Raw genomic sequence first — 27,615 nt, 5'->3', positions numbered from 1 at the left:
CTCATGACTGTCTTCATCTTTTGCTGGTACCCACTGTCTGCATGAAAGGCTTTTTCAGTTGGCCTCTGCTTCTCCAGAGCCACGTCAGCTGTGGTGCCATTTTTAGCTGTGACATTTTCCCCACTCAGAATATTTTCTCAGCCCATTATACCCCGTGTGCCATCTGCCAGACAATAGCCACACAGTGCCAAGAAGCCTGGTCACAGTCTGCTTTATTCAGTGGACGAGCCCTAATTGCTCAGCCTGGCACAACATGAGCCTGCCCACAGCACAGCTTCCCGTTCCAAGCGCTCGTGCCACGGCTTCTCCGGGGTACAGCAACCCAGCCCAGCCTGGCAGACAGCTGTGATACTGATTCATTCCAACACAGAGACACAGAGGGTCGTGCTTCCAGTGCTTCCACGCGCCTGCTGTGAGCACAGGAGGGAGCAGCCACGCTGCAGGCCCCCAGATGCCCTTTGTTCCCAGTGTCACACTGAGAACATGGCAGGCAGGAAGAGGCTGTGTGGTATTTTTGGGGTCCCCTGTGGCAGGAAGGAATGATGAATCTGACTCCATGTTCTTAGAAGGCTAATTTATTATTTTATATTATATTATATTAAAGAATGCTATATTAAAACTATACTAAAGAATAGAGAAAGGATGCAGACAGAAGGCCACAAAGAATGAGAATGGAAACTCATGACTGTCTCTGAGAGTCCGACACAGCCTGACCGTGATTGGTCATTAAGTTAAAACAATTCACATGAAACCCATCAAACATCCACCTGTTGGATAAACAATCTCCAAACCACATTCCAAAGCAGTGAAACACTAGGAGAAGCAAATGAGATAATATTGTTTTCCTTTTTCTCTGAGGCTTCTCAGCTTCCCAGGAGAAGAATCCTGGGCAAGGGGATTTTTCAGAAAATATGATGGTGACAAGGCTGTGAGACCGGGAGCCCAGGAAGGCACTGCACATCCTGGATGCAAATTGTCCCATGATTCTGCTGTCCTGCCTGGTGCTAAAGAGTGCTGGAGGGGTGGCGAACGGGAAGGCTGGAGTAGTAGTGTTGTCTCTAGCTTTGTCTTGGATGCAGCCTCAGTAATGTGAGCCAGGATCATCTAACCTGTTGAACAAAGGGCAGATGCCAATGTTAGTGTCTCCCTTTCAGGCTGTACAGTTGTTGGCTCTGAAAACCTTGGTGCCAGCAATGTAGAGTGCAAACATCCAGTCTCATCCTTCTCCCCCTTGAGCTGGCCATGGCTCCTGGAATCCACAGGCAGTGACACAGACCAACCTGCCAAGAGAAACACCACAGGGTAAGACTCAACACCCTTGTTCCACCTCTGCTTCAGTGTGTAGTGAAAAAAGATGCCAAGGCTGAACACAATCCTGACACAACCAGGGAAACCTCACAGTCCCACAGCTGTGACACCCATCAGCCTGTGCTAACCAAGGAGGGAAGACTTCTTGTCCTGCCCAAATACACCAGTGCCCTCTGAGCTGCTGCTCTCGCTGGGTCTGCTGCTCTCAGCCTGTACAGACAAAGGAAAGTTTGATATGACAGTGACACGTTTTCTTTTTGATTACTGAGTATTTAGAGAAGAAGTGGTAGGCCAGATGCTACTTCTATATGGTGGAAATCAGAACAAGTTTGGTGGAAAGGGAAGGAAGAATACCACAATTTACCAGGAGCCCAACACCATGGTATTAATACTCACCTGTTAACCCCCACTGTAGTTCCCAATCAAAGCAACCTTTCCTTGGAATGTCTCAAGGCCCAAATCTGTGGTATGGTGTGGTCCCACCATCAAAGTCAGTAGAAACTAATGGCACAGTGCAGCATTTTGTAAGATCAGGCCCTTGATAACAAGTCAGAGGGCTCTGAGCAAAAGAACCCACCAGATGCATTTGTAGATAGCCATAGTGCCTGTCCTCTCTCAGTCCTGGAGAGGGGCCAGGAAAAAACTGAAAGAGCCTGAAGAGGCTGTCTGTGGGAAGCAGGTGCTTTGTGGCACTTCCCCTGGGCTGAACATACCTGCCAGTGCACTCACCACTGCCTTGGGAAGTAGGAAAAAGCAGCTCTCAGTCTTTTTCTGCCTATCATCCAGTTGCTGGGAAGGAGCCATTTGGATACAGCCTCTGCACTGTGCTTGGTGATAGGTTTCATTCATAGAGGCCTTTCCATAAAGTCACTTATTTTGGGGTTGGCAGATCCCACTCACTTGTGCAAAAGGCAAAGAGAAACCACCTCTAAATAAAGAGAAGGGAAGGTGTAAGAAAGGCAAGGAGAGAAGCTATGTTGTTACAAATCAGTTTCTGCACTGGCAGCTAATTAGCATTTACACTACTTCAAATATTTAATATCCAAAAGAATTACTGTTCTTAAAATGAAGAATTGAAGAAGAATTACTGTTCATAAAATGCAGTTGAGGCAATTTTACATGTAGCTTATTAGCAGTAATGGATTATACTGAACACACCATGCTTAAACTGAGATATAAAGCCAGCAATATGTAAATGTAATTTTATTCTATTCTTCCTCTTTCCCTTGAAATGAGAAGGGCTTGCCAGAGACAAAATGGGGATTACTGAAGTAGGAGAAACTGTAAAATGGCAAACTAAACTGCAGCTGACTTCACACAGTAATTAATGAGAGAGACACTGCCTCTCTGGTCATGTGCATCCTATGCATCTCTGCTTGAATGGCTGCTCAACTGGAGAGCAGCTTGTCTGTAAAACAAAAGAAGTGGGACAAAAATGGGAGCAGTTAATATAAACAGAGATTCATCCAATATTTTTGTGGAATTAAAGAAATCTTGTATAAAGGCACTGCATTTTGAAATTTGTATAAAGCACTGCAGTTTCTAAGGTATCAGTACAGTGGGACACAAATGAAGCAGAAACAAACAGCAAGCTGTCAATGCAACAAATTATTGCCTCATGGGTAGAGACAATTAGAATCCAAGCTGCCATTAACAATAATAGTATTTCACTGTACCCTCCCTCACATTATGCTAAGAACATTCCCTGTAACTAAGCATCTCTGAGATGCAACTATATTTTCTTTAAAAAAAAAAAAAGTTTCCATTTCTCTGATATCCAAGTGCTATTTAAGTAGACAAAAAAGAGGACTTGACTGAATGTAAGAAAACACTCTTAGTTGTCTGGTCTACAGTTAATCATTCCCAGCTCTTCCTACCGCCCTGTTAAAGATTTAGACAATTCAGTGCTGGGACTTAAAGGAAGGTAGCACTGGTTAGTGGCTAGTGCCACCTTGTGAACAAAATCCCAAACACCCTTCCTTCACCATTTCTACCAAACTACTTATGCAGCAAAGTAGAGTAAAAAAATCCAACTTTTGCACGAATAAGTAACTTCATGCTAAGAAGTTTATCCCATAGGGATAAACATGAGACTAAGACTCCAACCAGGCCAGACAGGAGCTTTACAAAATAGAGACAGTCTAGAAAGAAGAGAAATATTTTACAGTACAGCTGATGGTAAAAGAAGCTATTCCTTTTTCACTGCATTTCAAACAACACAAACACAGGAATAACCAACCCTCCAGCTTCCCTATGGACTCCACAAGAGTGGGATTTGCAGTGCTCTGATTAGGAACAGATAGGAAAGACAGGAGAGATCAGAGGGAGAGCAGCACTGGCACTTTTTGTAACATACTAACACAAGATCTGTGCCTGGCAGCATACAATTGTAAATGAAACTGTGCCAATAAAACGAAAATTATTTTGTATTACTTAAGGCACTTCAATACATTTTTCTCCTCCTCACCACCTCTCCTACACCCCCACTCCATCCCATGGATTTTGAGTACCTACTTCATCAGGGTTTTTTTAATCAGCTTTGTTTATATCAGTGTTTCCTCTTTTCCCAACATCAAGGGTCAGCAAGGAGGAGGATCCATTAGATCCCCCATCCTGAAGTGCAAGCCCTTTTGCCATCCTAGAGGTGCAAGCAGCTCTCAAGGAAGTCAGATGAATTTTCCCCTCAGCTTCCAGTTTTGTCCTTTTACCCAATCCTTTCCTTTTCAAGCTTGCATTATGGTTAACTCTCCATCTCCTACACTTTAAAGACTTGATGTTTATAGCAGTAGGAAAATAAGAATTAGAACTCACACCAAATGAGTTTCTTATGAACCAGGAGGGGGGACTTATTTCTTATTTCTTGTGGGGTCACTTCAACTCACCAGGTGTGTGCTGGAAAGACAATGCAGCAGAGAGGAAGCAGTGTAGGAGGCTCATGGAGTGTGTGGAAGGTAATTTCCTGACACTGCTGGTGAGGGAGCCACCTGAGGAAGGCACTGGACCTGTTGTTTGTGAACAGAGAAGGAGGGATGGGTCATATGATGGTTGGAGTCGATCTTAGGTATGGTGATCACAAAACTAAATGATAGAGTTTTCTATTCTCAGAGAAGGATGGGGATCAGCAGAATGACTAACTTGGATTTCCAGAGGGCAGACTGTGGCATGTTTAGGAGACTGTTGATAGAGTCCCTTGGGAAGCAGTCCTGAAGGGCAAAGGAGCCCAGGAAGGCTGGACATGCTTCAAGAAGGAAATAATAAAGTTTCAGGTGCAGGCTGTCCCCACATGCCTAAAGGAAAGCTGGAGTGGAAGAAGAGAAGCCTGGCTGAACAGAGAGCTTTGGCTGGATCTCAAGGGAAAAAAAAGAGGAGAGTTTATGAGCTTTGGAAGAAGGGGCAAGCTTCTCAGGCAGACTACAAGGATATCTTGAAGTTATACAGGGAGAAAATCGGAAGGGTCAAAGCCCAACAAGAACTTATTCTGGACACTACTGTAAAAGAGAATCAAAATGTTCCTATAAATACATTAGCAACAAAAGGAGAGCTACAGAGAATCTCCATTCTTTACTGGATGCAGGAGGAAACACGGTGACAAAGGATAAGGATAAGAGGCTGACATACTTAATGCTGCCTTTGCTTCAGTCTTTAACACTAACATTAAGTTGGTCTCCAGGTACTCACTAAAATGGAAGACAGGGACAGGGAGCAGAATGAAGATCCCATAATCCATGGGCAAATTTTCTGTGACCCACTACACCTGTGGAGCCAGGCAAATGATCATCCTCCTGTATTCAGCACTGGTGAGGCCACATCTTAAAATCTGTGCTCAGTTTTGGGCCCCTGAAAAAGGCACTGAGGTGCTGGAGCTTGTCCAAAGAAGGGCAGCAAAGCTGGTGAAGGGTCTGGAGCTCAAGTTTTATGAGGAGCAGCTGGGGGAGCTGGGGGTTATTTAGCCTGGAGAAAAGGAGGTTCGAGGGGGCACTTTATTACTCTCTACCACTGCCTGAAAGGAGGGTGTAGGCAGGTGGGGATCAGTCCCTTCTCCCTAGAAAAAAGTGATAGTACAGGAGGAATTGGCCTCAAGCTGCACCAGGGGATGTTTGGAGATGAGGGAAAAATGTCTTCACCAAAAGGGCTGTCAAGCACTGCAGCAGGCTGCTCAGGAGAGCAGTGGATTCACCATGCCTAGTAGTATTTTGGAGACTTGTAGATATGGCACTTAAGGACATCATTTAGTGGTGGACTTGGCGGTGCTGGGTTAATGCTTGGACTGAATGATCTTAAAGAGATTTTTTTCTACCTAAATAATTTTATGATTCTTCAGTTTTTCACTCCAAGATCTTTCCCTTTTCCCTACAAGGCAGAAAGTGAGAGCAAAGGCTTGAAGTCACCCAGGAAACCAACAGCAGGGCTAGGAATGGTACTTGCCATTCAGATTGCAGTGAGAAGTCATTCAGGAACCAGGTTTTCTGTCATCAGAGCCAGTATCTCCCATCTCTGCAATAAAGGACCTGCTCTGCATCAAGATGGCTTGCTAGTTATACACTGAACCAAGATAAAGGAGATAATTTCTTCAGTCCCTTAAATTTGAAGTAGGGAAATTATCAATCTCTGTGTTTTACCACAAGGGGGATGTCCTTTCTTCCTCTTACTCATCTTGCATAGTTGAGTGGTTACAGTTTTTAGGACAGGGATTGTCTCTTACTCTCTGAGTACACAGCACCTAGGAGAATGCTGTCCCATTCAAGGGTTCCCAGACATCACCCCAACAAGCATGTAGTGAACATTTTTAAAGGAGTTTGTTCAATAGATTCCTTGATGGAAGATGACATGTGTTAAACTTGTCATTCAGGCTCCATTCACCCTGGTTTCTTTGACTCTTGTTGTACTGTACAATCTATAATTCCAGTATAATTTATAATTCCAGTAATTTATATTTCTTTCCATGTCCTGTAATATTTAAGACACCCACCATAAAAATCAATAGCAACATAAAAGTAGCTAAAGTAAGGATATATTATATGAAAGGCTCCAGGAATTGTCAAATCAAGCCACAAAAGAAGATTTATCATACTTTGCTCATATTTACTTTACTCATATTTATGAATGGAATCAGCAGTAACATATTCACAACTCTCTACAGGGTGACATGAAACAGAAACCATATCATGACAGTAACAGATAGTTACACTACTGCTACCTATGCTGCAAAACAGGAGCAAAGTCTGGCATTGCACATCTTCAGCTCTGTTTGGTATTTAAATATGAATAATGCCACTGTTGCAGCTACAGTTTATTTGCATGCTGTTTGAATATGCCAGGCACATTCAAGCTCCTCTCTTGAAATTTTTGAAAGATGCTTTTTTTAAAAAAAATCTTATTTTTAAGGACAAGGATATTATTTCTGGAATTCTTTTTTACAGTACAACATAATGCTGCCTGACACTGAATTTCCTGCCAAACAATAAGCTGACCTGGCACACGAACAAACAATATTGCTGCTAGCATTAACAAAACAATCTTGCCCCTTCATCAGTCATTCACAGGTAACTTTTTTTTTTACAGAAGCACTAATACATCTTAAGATTTGTTCTAACTGCAAAATCATTTTATCTCACTGATCTACTATTGGTGATTGAATCAGGCAAAGATCTCCCATAAAGAAGTCTGTGAAAATGAAGTACAAACTGCACATAATGGAATTGAGGTTAAAGCTCTCAGTTGCTAAGCTTATCCCATCTTCAGTGGGCTTTTGAGAACACCACTGCCCTACTTTAGGAGGTGCTGTAGGGTCTGTTTGTGGTATTTTCTTTTCCTTTAAGGTTTATGCATTTTGGAACTTGGAAAGTAGCTTGGAAAGGAGCCCTTAAGCCTAAGGGCAGGTTAGTATTTTGTATGGAGGAAAATCTGTAAGAGGAAGAATTTTCACTATTTCTAAAATACATTCCTGGCTCTGTATTAGCTTGATTGTTTCAGGTTACTTTGAGGTGGGTGCTTGCCTCTTCTGAGTTTTATTTCTAACAGGTTTTTTTCTTGGCCATTGTTTCCCAGCCAAGTACAGGTCAAGATTACACAGATAATTGCTGATCCTTAATTTATTAGCTGCTTTCAAAAACAAAACCACAACCTGAAACTGTTACTGGAAGCTGATCCAAAGCCAGCAAAAGTCATTGGCATACACGGGATGGAGCCAAGAGGGCATGCTGCTGCATCAGGTGGCAAGTCTAAACATCTGCATATTCAACTCTCAGGGACCCAGATTCATCTGGTCAAGAGGTCACAAATGTGATGTTCCCTGAGGCCAGGTCCTAAAGGACTCACTCAACCAAGCACCCTCAAATTCTAAATGTGAGATCTTTGATTAGAGACTTCACCCAGATGGTCACAGCCAAGTTTATGAAGTTGTACAGGATTTCAGAACTATCTTCCTGAATGTAGTTCTCAAAAAATGGTGGCAATGGTTTTGAGGCATCTTCAAACTATTTTCATGTTCGAACATTTCCTTGTTGTGTAATGAAAACAAGCCTCCTTTCCTCTCTCCTTAACTTCTTCCATCCTGCTTTTGAACGCTCTAGTTTTAGCAAAATAGCAACAGGTCTGTTACATTTTAATGAAAAGTACTTTTATTAGATGATGAGAATTCCAATTAAGCGTCCTATTTCAAACAGAAGTTTGAAGACAAAGTTGGGGGGAAAAGATCCCAAAAAAACACATGACTATCCTTAAATTTCAGATGCACAACAATCCCATATGTATGAAGATATCATTATCCCTTTGAACAGCAGCTTCTCTGCTGTACCAAGTTTACAACAGCAATCCAAGGGTCCAGAGAAATGGGCTGTGGAAAAATACTGAGTGGAGCCTAAACAGTAAGCAGGCTTGTCCACCTGTATTTGCCTACTTTCTGACTTTTCCCTGTAGCTACCCTCATTTATTTCCACTCTAATTTCTCTGGCTGCAACAGGCATCAGAAAGCAGAGCCGCAGTTGATTGGTGCCATCTGACTTAAGACAGCACAGCACCTCAAAGTGGGAGCTGTGAAAAAGCACTGAAGTGACAGTGAAGTATAAAGCTTCTTTCAAGTCAAAGGAGGAAAACAGAGCTGGATTTGTATTTTCAGTCACACAACTGCCTTTTAAAATATTTCACATCATATATTTTTCAAGCATATAAATTAATCCTATGTCTTTGGCAAGGATTTTCAAAAGCGATCCAATTTTTCAAGGATGAGACCTAAAATTTGCTGGGAAAGAAGGTAAATGGTAACAAACAGAATCATTTAAGAAGAAATACACAAAATCACTATTAATTTGGAAGAATCACGTAGTCTTTTACTTGTGCCCTTGTCTTCCCTCATTTCACAGCACCCTGCTGCAAACACAATGAACAGTGCACATCAGCCTAGGAAGTGGGAATGAAAAAGGTTCCCTAATGGAACATCTTACTTGGCTAATAGCTTCTATCTTTGCAAGCAATGGCTCTGTGTGCCTCCCCACAGTGCAGGCTCACCATCTGCCTGTGCTCTTATAAATGAATTCACATTGCAAACACAGAGCACAAACATACTCATATCCTGAGCCTACTGCACCCAAGGGTCAGATGTTTTTGCAGTACGTATAACTAGCAAATGTTTGCTCCCAAATGTTTGAAATGGCTCACAATCTTTCCTAATAACAATCATAACCAGTGAAAAATTCATCACAGCTATATTATGGTAAGGTAAAACTCCTAAAAAAATACTTATCTATTTTCACCAATTGTATCTCAGCAATATCTTTGCAATATAAAATTCTGCTTCCCACAGAGTCTTGCATGTATTACTAATACCACACACAATCAGATGCCACCTTCCTGCCTCCCTGGAACCTCAGCCTAATTTTGGAACCTGCAGGCTTCCATTTCCAAAATTTCATTTTTCAGATGAACAGCTTAATTTATTATATGTCATCCCTGATCTGTGAAACTCGGGATTTTCTTTTTCTTAGAAATTTAAACATAATCTTACCATTTTTCCTTCACACACTGATGCTCAACATTGATATCCTCTCCAAATACATATATATATACATTTCAGCTAACTCTTCCATAAAGCACTTCCTAATTTGTAATTTGTATCTCTCAGTATACTCAAATGTATGAACTGTTCAACAGATCAAGCAAAAAAAATTATAACAGGTGAGCATATTAATGACATTTTCAATTTCATATACCAGTTTTCTCCTAGGAGACCAAGGCTGTATGTTTTACAGTTGACTGCTGCTGCTTACAGCTGCTGGAGTTTTAGGTCTCACTTTTATAGCACTTGGTTTCATAGAAGTGATGCACAATCAACCATGGCTCTAGTATTATATTAATTAATTAAATATTCTGTCTTTGGAACCCAAGGAGCTTTCAGGTACCTGAAAGATGCACCTGAAATAGCTTTTTAGCTGCCAAATGAACCACATAAAACCTGCTGTGACACTATCACCTTAAAGCTGAAATGCTTTTTTTCTCAGTAGTGCATATTTCTAAGGAAAGAAAGCTCACCCATCCATACGGTACAGACACAACACCTGTGTGGATTTCTGTCTTGTCCTAGCTTGTTGTCACACATCAGACTACATCAATCAAATTTGACAGAAGCTATCCTTTGACAGAAAGGACACACAATGTCAGAGAACTCAAAGACTTCATACTTCTGTAAATTTGATGAAAATAGATGACAGTCAGACCTTACCCATGTCCTCATTACCAGCATTCCTTACTACATGATGTCCAGTTCCAGGAGGAGACATCAAAGAATCCCACACTGAAAAGTGGTATTTAAGATTCCCTGACTTCAGGAAAAACCTTAATCCAAGTTCATACTTTATTAAACATCAGAGAATGTAATCTCAGGGCACCAAATCATTAAAAAAAAATTGGGTTTTCTCAGTCCCATTACTTCAACAATTATTTCCTTCTATTCTAAGTATTGCTCAGAACAGGGTGTTGGCATAAAGGAACTTACTACTTATGCTTGCAGCAGCTAGTTGATCTTAAGGGGAACAAGAAGCAGATCTACAGACAATTGAGTCACCTCAGAGCCTCCACTGACTGCAGACAAATCAAAGAACAATCAGGACATTTATAACAATCACAGCACAGTGGCTTGCTTGTGCAAGGCGAGCATGATTCAGTGCATATATGCTTTTTTCAAGTCATTTTAACACCATTATCCCTGATTACTACATCTCCCCAAGGACAGCTCTACACAGAATGGTTTGGGTTGGAAAGGACCTTAAAGAGTATCTAATTCCAATCCCCCTGCCATGGTTGTTCAAAGCCCCATCCAGCCTGGCCTTGAACACTGTCAGAGAAGGAGCACCCCCAGCTTCTCTGGGCAACCTCTTCTGGGGCTTCACCACCCTCAGAGTAAAGAATTTTTTCCATATATCTAACCTCAGTTTCCCTTCTTTCTGAACCAGTAACTCATTGTCCTATCACTGCAGTTTGGTCAAGTAAGGATACAAGGTACAGGTATTGCTGGCATGTGCTGCTGGTGAGCTTCCTTGAGCTTGGAAAGCTGAAGAGTTGGGGGAGTAGATCCCCTTTAGCCAGCACTGCAGCAACCCCATCAGTTACTATGTCTCACATGATGAGGCAAGGATTTCTTAAAGCTGACTCAACTTCCTCAAACTTTACCACAGTTACAAAAATTTGCCATGATTTAAAGTCCACAGAAGCAGAGTCATAGAAACTAAATTAACCTTTCTGACCATTCATCTCAAAATAACATCTGCTTTATGAGAACTACAGCAGATGATCTTTCTGGCAGGGGCCTTAAAGCATGCTACTTCATTTTGCAGGTCTGACTGGAAATGAGACTGAATGAGATATAATAAAAAAAGTTAGAAATATTGCGCTCCGTTTAACATGCTGCTACACAAAAAAGTGTACACAGAAATACTGAAGCTATAGCCACACACAAAAACATGAATTATTGTTCTGGCAGTAGTTCAGTGTAAGAAGGAACTCAGTGATTGTCTGAGTCTATTAGCTAAGTCTATTGGGGCTGACTCAGGTCTTCTGATTAATATTTTTGATTCTTGCCTACATCTCATTTCCTTTTGGGGATGAGCAGTTCATTGCACTTGGATTTGCATGTGATGACAAGCACACAGCCCCACGATAAGGCACCATGCAAGGCATTCCTCCAGTCTCATTTATGTGCTGTATACTCCAAAAGGACCAAGCCTGCAGCCCTGAAAGGCACTTGGAGTTACAGGCTGCAAGTACCACTAAATACCATCAGAGCTCAGACTACATATAATCATTGCAAAACTGCCATGCTAAAGATGAACATGTGCTGATGAAAGCAACCAAATAATGATAACTCAGATTAGGATAGTGCTGTCATCATTATATCTCTTTTTAGCAATAGCTTTTCATTTACTGTAAGCGTTACTAGATATTTATTACTAGCATGGCAGAAAGAGCTAATGGGTAGCACAGCAGGGGCCAGCAATGCATAAATCTCTGGGATAATACTCTCCATAAAAAAAAAGGAGATGACATGTAATAACCCTCCTCAAAGGGTCATTAGGAGAATTGTGAATGATTTAAGCATTTTTTTTCTCAGAGGCCAAAGATTTGTGATCTGTTGCAAATTTATTTCTAACCACATCAACTGAATAAGACCTTTAGCAGCTCCAATTTGTTAAAAAAAATTGACTGGTTAACTTTGTAACATTAGCTTCAGGCTGGAAAATTATTACTTCTTTCGTTTCATGCACAATACACCCAGTGTTAAGAACCTGGAAAAAGAAAAACCATTATTATATCCTATGTCATAAACAGAGGGAAAAAGTCACCTCTGGTCCACATCAGATGTGTATGACTGGGTCATCTAACAACACTCAAGTCCAGTGGAATGACAGCTTGAGTCAAGCAATCACATACTCATATAAACAGCTTGGGATTAAATCCCTACTGAGAACAGGGCCACCCTCAAAGTCACAGGATGCTCAAGGCCTTGGCCAGTCTTATTCCAAGTATTCCCAAGAATGAAGGCTCCAAAACTTCACTGGGCCCTGCCCCAGCATTTGCTCTCCCCTTAGTATTTCACTGGAATTTCCACTGTTGCACATTGTGTACATTAGGCAGGATCAGCACAGGCCATTGCACAAGGCACCGGATACTTCTGGGCTTCCTCTGCTGCAGTGCAGCTGCTCAAAATGCAGGTTAAAGACACAGGCATGATTCTGAAACTACCTCATCCAAGGGCACAGAAAAGGTCCTGCAGTGCAAAGTGCCACAGTGCAAAGAGCTGTAAGGAAAGGATGAAGTTCCTTCAAGCAGTTACATCTGCAGCAGCAACAGTAAAGTGGCTTTTAGTGGCAGGAAGAGCAAAGACCAACACAACTTTCCTGGGAGTGATGGAAAAGAATTAAGACCTTTTCCCAGGAAAGAAGCAGCTGGCTACACTTCATATCAAAGAAAGTACTCCTGACTTGCTGATTTCAGTTTCAAACAGGAAACTGACCTGCAAAACCTCAAATATTTCTGCATATTAAATGAAAAACATCTTAAATTAATTAGGGATAAATACAACCTTATCCAGTAACATGATTCTTCGAGCATGAAATCAGATAAATTAGGATCTGCCTTAGAATATAAGCATTTGTTTACACATCTAAATGCTGAGCATATTAAAAAGATACCATTATTAAAATATTAAGGCAGCTTACACTATACTGCTCACTGAGTCTGTTTCACTTCTGTATCTGAGAAAGTACACTCAGAAGTCCTACAAGTACTGAAAGTAAATTAAATACTATAACAAGCCTCAAAAATCACAAGTGACAGGAAACACAGGATACTTATTTAAAAATAGTTTTTAATAAAAATGGAAGTTTATTTATATGCTTTACCTACTCCTCCAACAATGTGGCACAGGTTTTATTTTAGAAGCAGGAATACAGATGCTCAACAGGTTGCCTGCATCACTAAACCGTCTTAAAATTGAATTAGAAATAGAACTCATATTTTGTATCCTAGGATGGAAACCAACAAGAGGTACTGGATGCCAACATTTTTGGTGCACCAGAAAGATGAGCACACAGCTAGTTTCCATTTCAAACAAGCAATGCTGTTGCTGATGAGCAAGAACTTATGTCTCCCTGAAAGGCTTTTGAAACTTGCTTTGAAGAAAAACTCTTGGAACACGCAAATCTTCTTTCCTATTCACAGTTTCTCGCTGCACATACTCATTGACCACTTGCTCATATCCCTCAGCCTTGAAAAGCTGAGATAAGAACTCTGAAAGAGAATTTAAAAAAAAAGAAGATAAAATATTATGTTTAAGCTATTTTTAAAACACCAGACAGCATTTATATAAGCATATGTTCTTATGTGTTACAGCATGAAAATCACACAGGCCTTCAGATTTCAAGCTGTTCTATGTGGGCAGACTGCTGAATAAAAATCAATAAAGATCTCTTTTGGAAACATCAACCTAAGCAAAACAGCTTGTAAAACTGGGGCTTAAGCTAGTTACTCAGTTCCATTTCCAAAATTTGCCACATCTCTTATTTTTATTAAGCCTTGTCGTTCTCATTGTGACTGACACCAGTGCATTTTCCCTTCGTGCAGCTGACCTTCACTCGCTGAATACATCACTTAGCACAAATATTTCAAAGGTAATCCAGCTGTGCAGATGTGCCTCTGCTCAGGGAAGAATAACACCCCATGTTACATGCAATTGCTCAACAGAAAAACTGACAAAATGGCAAAGAGGATATGGTGGCACCAAGACTCCACTAAGTTGAACTGAAAGTCTTTTCCATAAACAAAAGAATTTCACTCAGAGCCTACTTCCCTTAAGGAAGGCAGAAGCACCTCACAAACAGAGTGACCTGTGCAGCAGGAAGGTCTGCTCATGCTACTGACTTGTCATGTTAATTAAAAATCATAATTTTTCCTTTCCTGCACCTCAGTTCACTTACTCAGGCAGCAATTCCACAGCAAATTTAAGCTGTTCTAAACTCCTGTTACTTGATAGAGAACAAAGACATTCCATTTTTGACTGCTCAGGGGGATTAGCTTGATGAAACAGTGATCATGTGGGTACAGGAAGCATCACCAGAGACGGTGTATTGAGGAAAATGAGACCACCCCTTTGGTGGCACTACAGGATTATATCAACCCAAGCCCACCATGGCTGTAAACATTGTGTGTTCATGTAAAATGAGGACCCACACCAATGAAATATAAATAAACAGCACTCCATTGTGGACCTATTGAAATCTTTTTGTAAGGAAGTTGCACATATTTCATAATACAAGACTACAACCATGCATTCCTCCACATATTTAATATCATTTCAAACAGTAGAAGAATGGATTTTTTTTCCCATGGAAGAAGTTTGGTGTTGCCATCTGCCATATTATAAACAAGTATAATTCAAATCACCCCATGCAGCAATAACTTGGTGTACCAATGCAGTGCTAAAGAAATGAAAAATAGCAAGGGTTGCAACCCCTGTGGAAATGATGGGAGTCATGTTTCCAGTAACAAAAGAATTCTCAAGTATTAAGCAATGTTTATATGAAAATCTGTGAAATGAATGAGATCATAATGATTAAAAATGGGAATAGAGGTGATCTGTGAGACAGTCACAGACCAACCCAAGGAAAAACAATTGCTGACATGAGCAATATAAAATAAATTCTCTCTTTTCTCCTTCCTTCCTGTTCCTTATCCCTACCTCAATTCTTTTTGCAAGGGAAACATGCATACTAGCAAAGAACTTCTCATTCAGAAACTATTCTAAAACACAATAAAAATGAGATTTAAAATTTCACAGATAGGTCAGTCTCTTATTTGTTCCCTTTAGCATCCATTCTCTTTGTAAGAGCTAATTGTTTAAACAGAACTAAAAATCAGTAAATAACAGTTCTAGAAATGCTTCACTGAAGTTGTAGCACTGCATTATCTTAGATTTCATCATTGTCCTATGAAGAATAGGGGGAGCTCAGACAAAAATAATGGTTTTTATGTATCAGAAGCAATTAGTCAATATGTTATGGCATAAAATATGAATAACATTTACTTGGCTCTAAATTGGTCTCTTCAGCAGCTATATATTGCTTTAGACTTAAGAACAAAGTACCCCACATAAATAAATTCACAGCTCTTGTTACACGATGCTCTACAAGTGATGGGGGGAGTAGTGAGTTTAGCATGAGGAATTGGGAGTTAGAAGCTATAGCCAAGCTGTAAACACAAATCATTGTAAAAGTCTAGGCAAATTCCTTCGAGTGTCTGTGCTTCAAATTCTCCACCAGTAAACTGCAATAACTACCCTTCCTCCTAAACCATTATGAGCACTGAACAAAAACTAAATACTGTATCACATGGAAATGGTTTTTTGCATTGTCTTCACTAAAAAACAAACCCTAGAAGACAGAGCTAGTCAGTGCTATCCCAGCAGGATTTGTGCATGAGCTTTTCAGTGCTGCAGTCATGGTTCTGCTTTTAGAAGTCAATAGACCTCATCCTGCTCGCCTGCACAAAGAATGATGCCAAAAGGACTGCTTACTTGCTTCATGAAGATGATTAATTCTCTTACTGAACATAGGTCTTTTCCCCTTAGGTAACAAATCTGAATGAAATTCAGCTAATTCAGGAACTCCTGGTCTTGGAGAATTATAGCACATACAACAAACTTGTAAACAAGAAAGTGCTCCATGAAGTTCTTTCAGTCTAAATAACTGCTTCTTCCCAAAAAGGATGGTAAATGAAATAAACCACAATTTAACAGTTCACCCACACAAAATAAAACTTCCAGGGGCATGTTGGCAGTTTGCTGGAGAAAGTTTGAAGAGAAGATGCACAGAAAAGAAAGCACTCTACAGCATGTCTTACCTTCAGTAAAAAAATACGACCTTGTCCCATCTTGTCTGACATAAAAGTTTTCCCCAAGTTTGCTGCCTGATTTAAACCTGAGCATTGCATGATCATACAGGCCATAGTCTCGGAACAGGACACACTTGCCTGGTTTTAATACCTGTCACATAATACACACGTGCTTTAATAAGATAAACAGATGTAGTAATATATGGGTATATGTATTTGTGTACACATACAGACACAGGTAACTGAGACAAGGTAGACTAACATAGTCAATACAACAGTGAGGTAGATATCTATATCTATAGACAGATATACAATTCATTCCCTCTGCAACAAAAAGGTGGTGCAAAAACTGGATTGACTGTTAAAAACATTTCCCTATGAATAAAAGACTACAACTAGTTTTAGAATACCTATTTGGGTGCTGATCAGCTAAATTAGCAACACTCTTCAAACACAGACAAAAAAAGAAGAAAATACACAGTTTAACAAAAATTCCCATCAGTGCATTTTTTTCTGTTGGCTAGTATCCTGTTTAGCACCTGATTTTGTTTAATGGTTAACAATAAAATTTGGAATATTGTGACATTTCTTTTTTCATGGGAGAAAGAAACACGTTGCAATATGTTGCAAAATAAATAAGAAACCATTTTAGCAGAGTGCATAATGGATTTTTAACATTGCTTTTTGGTAAAGAAAGCAAGCTGTAAAGAGTTTAAAATTTATAAATACATGGTCATTGCCCATGCTGATTTTAGATATCTAAATATTTATAAGAGCTAAGAACCAATCCTGATTTTGGAAAACAGCTGGAGATATACAAAAAAACTCCTAATACTCCTTTTTCAAACTGCTGATAATAAGCCAAATAACATCAGGAAATACAAGACTTATTATACACACATATGCAATAGTAAAAAAACGTATTGATTGTTTTCCTCTGCAGTCAATATATGACATCTCAGGAAAATTCAGAATAATCACAGTTCAGGTTGTTTAAATCACCCTTTGGATGGGCCTGTCCTAGTCTGTCAACTAACAAAGACAGCTTAGAGGAATGAGTCTCTCTAGGTTAATGTTGACTTCTGAACACTCCACTGTTAAATCACCACAGGTCAAATAGGTTTCATAATAACAGCAACATCCTAACTGCAGGTCACTGGACCTCTGGAAGTTAATTTTGGCTCACTATCATTCACACCTTATGGACACAGACAGCTCTGCAATATATAAACATTATTCACAGCATACAGCCCAAGTCACAGCTTTAAAATCACAGAGTCAGAGAGTGGCCTGGGATGGAAGGGGCCTGAAAGATCACCTGGTTCCAACCCCCTTGCCACGGTCAGGGACAACTTCCACCAGATCAGGTTGCTCAAAGCCCCATCTCTCCCGGCCTTGAACACTTCCAGGAGTAAGGCATCCACAGCTTCTCTGGGCAAGCTGTACCAGCAACTCCCTAAAGAATTTCTTCCTAATATCTAATCTAAACCCACTCTCAGTTTGAAGCCATTCTCCCTTCCTTGTCACTACATGCTCTTTCTTGTAGAAATCCCTCTCCATAATTCCTGTAGGCCCCTTTCAGGTACATCAAGGCCATACTTTATATATCTTTTTGTTACACTGACAGCATGAATTAGGCCTCAATCCAAACAATCTCACAATACCAGAGGAAAAAAAAGGAAATTGTAAAATATATTTTAGTCCTGCATACTTGATGAGCTAATGAAATACATCCATGGAATATAATACGAAAACTCACCATTGCAAGAGAGTAATTTTCTCAGAAAAAAATATACTTTTGAGCTAAAAAGAAGGAAAGTGTTTTAAAGGCAGTAAAATCAGCTGGTTTTACCTTGTAAATGTTCCTCAGGACAAGATGCATTTTGTCAGGATGAATGGCAGAAAGCACAAATATAAGTGTGACAACATCCACGGAATCTGCTGGTACATTGTCTAGAAGATCATCTTTGGTAAGATCACACTGGAACACTTTACATCTTTCAGTACTATATAAGGCATTTTTCTAGGGAAATTAAAAGAGCAAGCTTTCACTGAAAATTAGCAGCATTTGTTGCTACAATAAAGTAAAAATCTTGTGAAATTAATCAGTAGAGAGACACAAAACACAGTGGCAAGATAACATTAACCTCCAACAGGTGGCTACTGCTATCAGAAATTCTTTGCTGCTAACTACAATAGTGAAACTACAACTAGAATAATAGCCTGTTCCCATGAATTTGAGAAGGAATGTGCATTAAGACAATTCAGAAAACATTTCTGTTTTACTCCTGCTTCTACTCCTTAAAGAAGATATAAACTCTGTTGAAAGAAATTACGTATTACAGGGTGATGAAAGTAAAGCTCTTGAGCTACAGGTAGATTGCAAACATTTGGGGTTCCTGTCACACAATCTGCAGCTGGGCTGCTCTAGCCCCAGTTTTGCTATGGAAAAAAAAAAGAAAACCCAGTCTTGGCAAAAAAAATAAATTCAGCAAGAGCTGTGGAGGCAGATGCCATTAAGTCATCCAAAACCCAGGGTACAGGCTCAGCCCAACCTCATCTTGGGGTGCAGCCACAGCATCCCAGGGAGCTGCTGTCCTCTTCTGTTTGCCACAGGTATTTCTTCCCATCTTTTGCATGATAAATGCTGTCTGTGCCTTGTGGTTCTTGGTCACAATGCTTTCAGTTAACAGATATATAGGAATTTATCTGTGATTACAAACTTAATAATGGCTTTTAATGCCCAAAGCCCCCACCAGCCCTGCTGCAAGACTCCACTTTGGACTGCAGTACCCACGATTAAGTGTAAACATACCTACTCCTAATCAGGTTACAAACACCTTTAACAATAATTTCCAGCCTTGTTTTTAAGGTTCTCCTTGGGACTCCCTCTATTAAGGGCAAGCTTCCATGACAAACAAAATTTTGGTTTTACTGCACAGTCAGCAGAGACATAGTAGTGCACCCAAAAAAAACCCTAAAATAAATAAATCTTCATAAATCATTCAAGTAATATACCATAATGCTCTAATTTGACACTGAAAAGCCAAGTCTTGAGCAATGATTTGGCTTCTTACATAGGATCTCCACTGAAATGCATCAGTCTGAATTTTTTTTGGCAAAGCATATTCTACCGTTCCTACAAAAAGGACGCCAAGAGAAGTCTGTTGTTACAGTCATTTGTAATTTTAGAAGCTTCTAAAAAACACTCTAAAAGAAGTTCCAAATATCACACCAACCTTCACATACTCAACAGCTCTAGGAGAGAAATCACAGGCATATGCAAAAATATTCTTATCTTCTTCTAAGAGTGGAAACAAGCAGTTCCCAACCCCGCAGCCTGCTTCCAGAATGGTCAGCTTTTGATCTGCAAACTGGGGAGGAAGCAATACAAGACAAAACATAATTTTTGTTTTCTCATCATGTGAGCAGAGGCACTGTTCAACCAGCATTTTAAAAGCTATAATCAATTTTAATTACGATTCTTCAAAAAAAACCAAAGTAGACAGCCACTGCATAATCTGACATTAAAACCCAGACATCCTGAATTTCCACAGAATTAGAAATCATTTTAGAACATATTAATATTTCTTCAGTCATCTATCTCTTAAGTAATCAACAGACTTGTGCTATTTCTGTCTTGTCTTTCATTCAGCTATAAGGAACAACAGATGCATCTGGCTATTCCCCTTAACTGTGTTCAGCAGTCAGCCTGCAGTTCTGGATGCTTTTCTCTAAAGCAGTGTACTGAAGTGCACCAGCTTGCACACACAGAGACAAGCTGTCTACTTTAGGACTCAAAAACCAAATATTCCAGACTGCACTCTCAGCATCCAGGATGCTATGAACAGCACCCCCATCCAGTAAGGGCCAATTACACACTGAAACTAAACTGATGCATATGATTCTGAGACCTTATCTTTTATATTAAAAGAAAATACACAGTGCACTGCAGACTTTACATGTGGCAGTTCTTACCCAAATGGCTTTGTTCTAAGTATTATTCACTCCCCTGGAAACAACTTATTGGAAACAAGCAATCCCATCTTTTACAGCAGAACTGTACAGACCTCACCTCACGACATGCCTTTAACTCTTGAAACTCTCTGGTTGTCCAATGTCTGTCTTTGAAGAAGTTGGTGCTGTTTCTTTTGTAAAATAGATCCCAGTTCTTCTGTGCCTCTTTCTCCAGTTTTAGCTGTTTGAACTCAGACACCAAAACCTGATCTTTTGCCAGTTTTTCCGCTTCTTCTGGGCTAAGGACTCGAGCACTGTGGCCTTTCTTTTGGAAAGCACCATCTTCAGTAGATGTTGGTACTATATTTAAGCAATTTGCTGATGCCTTTTCTTGAAACATCCTAGATTCTTTCACACAAACATGAACACCAAAGACCCAAGGATGATATTTTTTCTTTAGTGTATGGTTCCATCACTTAACTTAGGTTAAATAAGTGAGGATCTAGAAGCAGGATTAAAAATGAGAAATAATTACAGTATGCACTTACTACAACTTTAATGATGTGTCCTACCTGATGGGCTTACATCTCACCAGATTTCTCTTAATTTCAGAAAACGTTCATCTAAGATAAGAACTGTATACAGCATCACACTTATGTTAAAGAGGATACTTCAGAGTCTCCTGGTCTTCCCTCTGCATTCTAGAAATCCAACAAGAAAAAGCTGGTGCAGCTCTAACTTTATTTTCACTAAAAGAGACTTAAGAAGGAAAGCAAGGGCTTTGTTTCTCATTAACCTCACTCAGAACACTTCCAGAAAAAAAAGTAACTTAAGAACAGATGACATTTGAGAGTCACATTCAAATTAATGAAACAAAGTGTATTCACATTAGCATTTCTCCTTCCTGCTCTCAGCTCTGTGAGAGAACACTGGTGAAAACAGCATTTATAACATGTCACCTAAGGAAGGGAACAAAACCAGTACTGTGGGAAAAATGCCCAGAGCTGGCCTGTGCCAGCATTCATCCCACTGCCTCCTCCTGAGGATTCACGCGGGTTTTAACAATCACAGGTGGTTTTACTTTCAGAAGTTAACAGAAAGAGCTTCACATAGGCTGGGAAGGGAGTCAAACATTTTCTCTGATGTTAAACTGGTTCTGACATCTGCCTTGTCATAAACATGCAGATCCTGGATGATGGAACATGGCAATTAAATCCTGCATGGCCCTGTAACTCGCAGGGAAGCCCAGGTAGCAAACACACACCACTCGTGTACATCAGTGCCCAGAGCCAGGCACTGATTGGTGTCAATTTACCAAAAAGGAAATGAGAAAACCACAACAATACACACCCTAAAACAAACAAACAAACAAACAAACAAACAAACAAACAAACAAGAGTAATACTTCACTTGCGTATTTTATCTTAAGATAAAATACATTCTATTACACGTAACACGGATTGTATGTACATGTTATATATGATGCTATCATGATATATACGTCATGACACAAACATAAAATACGGAAGCGTGCAAATGAAGAACTGTCAGAATTTCATCCAGCGTCACAGACACACCCTCTTTTCCTCCAAGAACAGCGCAAGAGGTTATGAAGAAGAGGCTCCTTCGAAAGGATGTCTCTTCAAGAAGAGCATATCAGCAAAACAAACAAACAAAAACTTAATCAGCAACATTTCTGCCGTATTTCTACACCCGCCTATATCCCAGGCACGCTCCATTATTTCATCACAGAAGGAGCACAAACGCAAACAAACAAACGCGAGCCATTCCTTTCAGTGACGCCTCTGCTGCGGTGGGAAGGCAGCGCGATGATAAACTCAGTCGCAACAGCCCATGCTTAGGCTAAAGAGCCTTTTAAAGGTGTTTAATCCAGAGCTAAGCCCACAAACATGTAACACCTCCCAGTGATCCTCCGGTCCCCCCACGCGGAACCGGCTTCCCTCCCGCAGCTCCTGCCCCAGCGTAGCCGGGGCTCAGATACCCCGGCAGGGAAGGGAAGGAAACACCTCCTGCCCTGCCCTGCCCTACCGAAGGCTTGGATACCCCGGCAGGGAAGGGAAGGGAAGGAAAGCCCCTCCTGCCCTGCCCTACCGAGGGCGGGGAGCGCCGGGCTCCCACCTCCCCGGGGACCCTCCCCGGGGCAGCAGCCCCAGCCCGGCCCCGGGCGCCCGCCTCGCCCCGCCGTACCCGCCGCCAGCCCCGGAGAGGGTTCCCGGAAGGGAAAGCCAAGAATTTCCGGGAGGACGCCGGGCGGCCGCGCACGGAGGAGAGGGAAGGGACCGGCCCGGCCGGGAGCGGGGCCATGAACGGCTCGGCGAACTCGTTGCTGGACAAGGAGGAGCACCCGCTGCAGCTGGGCGAGAGCTTCGAGCGGCGGCCCAAGGCCTCCTTCCACACCATCCGCTGTGAGCGCCTCCCCCGCGGCCGCCTCTTCCTCCCCGCTCGTGTCCCGTCCCCCGGCTGCGCTGCTCTTTCTGCCGCGCCCACCCCGCTGCTCCCCTCGCCTCCCTCGCTCCGCTATCGCGGGGCTCCATCCCCGCTCCGTCCCCACTTTCTTACCCGCTCCCCTTCTGCCCCCTTATCGCCTGTCTCCCCCTTCCCTTCTATCCCATTCAGCGCCGTGCTCCCCCCCGTTCCCCGCTGTCCCTCCACACCCGTCTCCCCCTTTCCCGCTCCCACGGCGCCCGTCTCTCCTCCCCACGAATGTTTTCCCCACAGAGGGGTCGCGCCCGGGAGGAAGGGGAGGGTGGATGCTGGCGGGTTTGAGCGAGGCAGGCCAAGGCGAAGGGACAGCTTTAGAAAGTTTGCCATTAATCTCTCGGAAGCATGAGGAGTTCCCCCCGTAAGGGGTGGCTTTGCCATCTTGTTTTTTTTCTCTTTGTGGCAATTAACTGCAGGACAGGTGCCACCGCAGGCCCGGCCTGGAGAGGCAGCCCGAGCATCCAGAGTTGGGTTTTTAGCTGGGTGTTTTCCTGATGAAGCAATGTGTATCCCAGAAGAGCTCTCCCTGGCTGTCCCGACTCCAGCCAGCTGTAATAAGTCAGTATGCCAGGAAAGCAAGCAGAAGGGACTCAGACACTTACAGTAATGCCTAATAAATGCAAGATAAATCCTGCGGTAGATTGTTTTGAAGAGGAACACATTGTATTACTGTACTTGAATTCTGTGGGGCAAGAAATCTGAGCAAAACGAGTCCAGTTTTTATTACTAAAATGACTGGTAAACCATCAAGAGTAAATGTAAAGAATACTAAACTTATAATTTAGTAGGGGAATTTATACAAAAAACAGTAGGATATTTTGGCTTATGATGCACAAATACAGGCCTGGTCTCATTGCCCATATTCATACACCACAAATAGTAGTTTCAGTGATACTGGTCACCCAAGTGCCTGATCCTGTGTGAATTAAACCCAAAATATATCCAGGTGGAAATATACTGGATTTTTTAAATGGAAAGTGCTTCGATAACCAATTTCCTAAGGAATTGCAAAGCCAAAGGTCTTCAGACTACAACTGGAAGAATGCAGTTTTATTTCAGAAGATCTTTCTGAATGCTCTATTTTCCATCTGTGACTTTTAAATGAGATTTCTTCATTGTCTTGGTATATTTTTCCCCTAACTGTTGTTCTGGAAAGATTTATCTGGGTTCCAAACACTATATTATTGCCATAATCCTCTTCACACAAACTACAAAGAGAGGATTTTGTAGGCTACATTTGTTTCAACCTTCTTAAGATACTTCATTCCTGTACTGAGAAACTGGATTATCCTTGAAAAACACATCTTGAAACATCTGATTTTTGGGAAAAGAGCTGTGGGTATATTTGGAGGGAAATATGTGCTCTCCATCTACATGAGCATTAGCCAGGCACGTGATAACAAAATGAAAACCATTAGTTGAGTGTTTGTTTAAAGTAATTCTATGTTGCTGTGCCCAAGAAAGAAGTCTGGTAGTGATATTCCTTTTAAGTTGGTGACTATGCTGTTGGAATTCTTGATCCCGTTTTGGCAAAGACACTATCTCTTGTACAGCTGGTTTATTTTATTTAGCAAGCTTGCACATAAAGTAGGTGGGAAACAATAGCTAGAAACAGATTGCTCAGATGAAATTGAAGGCTATGATTTGATCTGGCAGTTATGGCATGAGGATTAAGTCAAGTGTGTCTGATTCTGCTTGTTGTGCTGTCAAAGTAAAACTCAATTAAATATTAACATCCTCTTAATGAGAATTTATTACAAGCCAGGGTTTGGAGTTTTTCTCCTGCAAATGTGTTTTTCATAGTGGAATTATATTTTAAATTTGTTCAGAGGTATTAATTTCATAACTAATGTGGTAATTAAAAGCCTTGATCATGAATATAATTGCACCTCTTCAGATGCAGGGATGCTAGAGTTGAATGCAGGCTTCTTATAAAAACAAACACAAGGCAAACTAGCCTATAGCTGTGTGATTTTATTTCAATTTGTCTAAATCCTCTCTCAAGATATTAGAGGTTCTGATAGGTTTTTTTTCCTGTTATTTTATGGCTTACCAGCACAACAGAATAATGAGGGGAAAATACTTTTAACTTAAAATATTCTCAGTTCAAATGAATACATTAAACAGAAGAGCCTGGTTGGGAGACAAAGCGTTGCTCAACAGAGCAAAACTACCTAAAACAAGTGTAAATTTAAGGCCAGTACAGTGCCTCCCCTTACTGGTGCTTTCTGTCCACAGTGGCTCTGGACCAGCATGAAGCTGCTGTAGTAAGATCAGCACCTCTCCTTTTCCTTATAATTGAGAGCTGAGATCTCCTCCACCCATGTGGAGCTTTTGGCACTATTGTGGAGGCGAGATGGCCATTAAAGAAATTACTGAAATATCAATAAGACTAAATAAGTGGGTGTGAGTAAATTGGTGTTTGTCACAGAGCAGTCCTCAGTGTTGCAATTGGCAAGAGCTAAGCAGAGCCCAGGGTTTTGGAAGTTGTTACTCTCTTGAGTTTGATTGGTACAATTTTACACTTGCCTGTAAAACCAAGGGCCACTCAAAGCTACAGTTGTCGCAGCAGGTGGAGGTGGTGAGAGTGCTGTGACCTTCCCAGAAAAGTGTCTTTAAAAAGACATCTTGGGTGGAAGGGACAGAGTCTTCATATGGGGTTCCACAGAGGGTCTTTATTGAGCTCCTGCCAGGAAAGGGTGCAGGGAGCAGGTGATTATATAGGGATAGCAAGGGGTGGGGCAGAACATCAGGACAAATGAGAGGAGGGCACAGGCGTGGAACAAAGGGGAAGGGCCAATGGGATACATAGAATCAACATATGGCAATAATGCATTCTGGGGGAAGCTTTTTCCTCACCATGACCAAGAGGTTGTTGCTTAAGGACTGTCCTTCAAGGGGACCCTAGTCAGCTTCTCAGCCAGTTTGCCAGCCTCCATAAGTGTCATTAAATTAGTGTTTGTCACAGAGGAGTCCTCAGGTTTGCAATTGGCAAGAACTAAGCAGAGCCCAGGGTTTTGGAAGTTATTACTCTCTTGAATTTGATTGGTACAGTTTTACACTTCCCTGTAAAACCAAGTGCCACTCAAAGCCTGGGGGTTTGGAGAAGTCTGTTTTTGGTGTTCAAACACAAGATCTACAACCTTATTTCTATTTTAAAAAGGAAGCTCAGAATAGGGTACCACCACATGACAGAGTTGCTACATGTAGACACAATGTACTGGTGTGTTATTCTGCCCTGCTGTAAACACTAGTGTGTGTTTTACCATTCCCTGTAATCACAGTAAATGTATGGTGGCTCTTTGCAAGGCACATTGATGCTTCTGGAGACTCTAACAAATGTAATCACAATTGTTTTCCTCTTTAGATGATTTTAAGCCAGCATCGATTGATACGTCTTGTGAGGGGGATCTCCAAGTGGGTAAAGGAGATGATGTTACCATCACTTTGCCACATATTCCAGTAAGTCTCTTATATATATGATCCTGTTTTCTCTCCAACAAATTTGCATTGTTGTTACATTCTAATGTAAATGCTATTTTCACTTTCTTTATTAACACCGTGGGTTCAATATTTAAGCAGCTATAGTTTACCACCTTAGGAAAGGACTGTACAGTTGGCTCTTTGTAAAGGGCTATATTTGTAAGGTTGCCAAATTGTTCTTTACTTTTGATTCCTTCCTTCCTACTCTTCCTTGAAAGGCAAGGAGACTTTTACTATTAGCTGAAGCTGTACACCTGGTTCCCATCCATTTTTAGTGCTGTGTAAAGGCAATGTCATTCGGGCTTCAGTCAAAGTTGGATGTTCAGAACCCACAGTCAGACCTGTAAGCATGCTCCTGCCTTTCTCAATCATGTACAGATAGGGCATAGAGGGTTCCCTGCATTTAGCTTTATCAGTGGAAGCAAGGGGACAGTCCTGGTGAGTGGCCATGAAGTAGTTTCCCATCCACTTCCTTCTCTAATGATGCTATAAAGATCTACTGTGTGAGGATGATGGTCAAACAGCAATAAAGTGATCAATCTGTTTATAGGTGCAGCTGGTTTGTAATTGAAGATTCAGTGGTTTCCTTACCAAAACAAAAGAAATTGCTCATGTGCTGGAAGTGGATTTATTAGCTGAAGTTAATGCTATGTGTCAAGCCAATAAACCAGAATTCACAGACATCAATGGGTCTGGTAGCTGCAGGGGGCACCAGTTTGGAAGCCGTGTGTCAGATCCTTTTGGTATTGTTGTTCCCAGCACATCTGTGGTTTTAATTGGTAGGTGATGGTACTGCGATAATTGTCACTGAGTGAAGCTGTAGCCTGCTTCACCCTGCTCCTGTTCATTATATGGCTTTGGTCACCTTCAGTGCTGCAGGAGGTCACACACTCCTTTGTGTGAGTTTTTGTCTATAGAAATGATGAGCATGGTAGTGCTATTGGAGAGCAGGTAACAGCACAACAGCAGCATTCATCTTGGATTAGTTGGAAACAGAGTTGCTCATTCATTTTTTTTGTGTTGAGCAGCATCACTTGTAATGTTTCTTTCCAAATCTCTGTACTGAGGAGCTTAATTTGATTATCTTCCCCTCAGTATGAGCAGGCTTGAGTTTATGGTATGCTGCAAAGGCTGAGGCAGCCAAGCCACTCTGTGTATGTTGTTCCAAGGCAGTGCTGCCTGTGTTCTGGACAGAGAGTTGGAAAACACTTGGCATACTGGAAAAGAATGAGAGGTTTTGAGATTGTTTCATCCTGACAAGTTTCACTAAATTTCTTGGATGCTGCTTTGCTTCCCAATTGTCCAGCAATTGGATAGGATTCAAATTCTGAGTTGAGGTTTTCTTTTTGAAACTGCCTAGTGCCTGAGAATATCTCTGATAATTTGTTTGGTGGAAATATTTTGGTGTCTCTTGCAGCTTGGATAAATTGAAGTACTATTTTTACATGTGGATTTAGTGACTTTAATACTTGAAAAAAAATCTGGATT

The 27,615-nt window shown here is 41.2% G+C and overlaps 2 protein-coding genes across 7 annotated transcripts in view; one reads left to right on the top strand and one right to left on the bottom strand.

The window, feature by feature from the left end:
- Positions 1-559: 559 nt before the first annotated feature.
- Positions 560-22,490, bottom strand: METTL6 (methyltransferase 6, tRNA N3-cytidine). 6 transcript variants are annotated; one of them, XR_011679573.1, is made up of 7 exons: positions 22,351-22,490; positions 20,261-20,644; positions 19,425-19,559; positions 18,038-18,208; positions 16,195-16,336; positions 13,200-13,587; positions 560-2,236 (listed from the first exon to the last, which is right to left on the bottom strand). XR_011679573.1 is itself a non-coding variant. In XM_071429485.1 (6 exons), the coding sequence occupies exons 2-6, from the start codon at positions 20,540-20,542 to the stop codon at positions 13,439-13,441; spliced, it is 879 nt and encodes a 292-aa protein (XP_071285586.1). In that variant the 5' UTR covers positions 20,543-20,644; positions 22,351-22,490; the 3' UTR covers positions 13,146-13,438. The 6 variants fall into 6 exon arrangements, 5 of the variants coding, with proteins under 5 accessions (XP_071285586.1, XP_071285588.1, XP_071285589.1 ...); XM_071429485.1 differs by lacking the exon at positions 560-2,236 and having other exon boundaries at positions 13,146-13,587; XM_071429487.1 differs by lacking the exon at positions 560-2,236 and having other exon boundaries at positions 13,146-13,587; positions 22,255-22,366.
- EAF1 (ELL associated factor 1) overlaps positions 22,435-27,615 on the top strand; it is a 20,022-nt gene continuing 14,841 nt past the window's right edge. The window contains exons 1-2 of the mRNA XM_071429490.1: positions 22,435-22,568; positions 26,012-26,106. Coding sequence (XP_071285591.1) covers positions 22,466-22,568; positions 26,012-26,106 — 198 coding nt within the window. The 5' untranslated portion in view covers positions 22,435-22,465. The remainder of the gene's footprint in view (positions 22,569-26,011; positions 26,107-27,615) is intronic.

This window comes from Agelaius tricolor, unplaced genomic scaffold (assembly GCF_023055355.1).
Source record: "Agelaius tricolor isolate 1412-34295 unplaced genomic scaffold, bAgeTri1.0.p SCAF_6, whole genome shotgun sequence".
In the NCBI taxonomy this organism is placed as follows: domain Eukaryota; kingdom Metazoa; phylum Chordata; class Aves; order Passeriformes; family Icteridae; genus Agelaius; species Agelaius tricolor.
The sequence above is the reverse complement of the archived record's forward strand: the minus strand, read 5'-3'. Positions and strand labels throughout refer to the sequence as shown.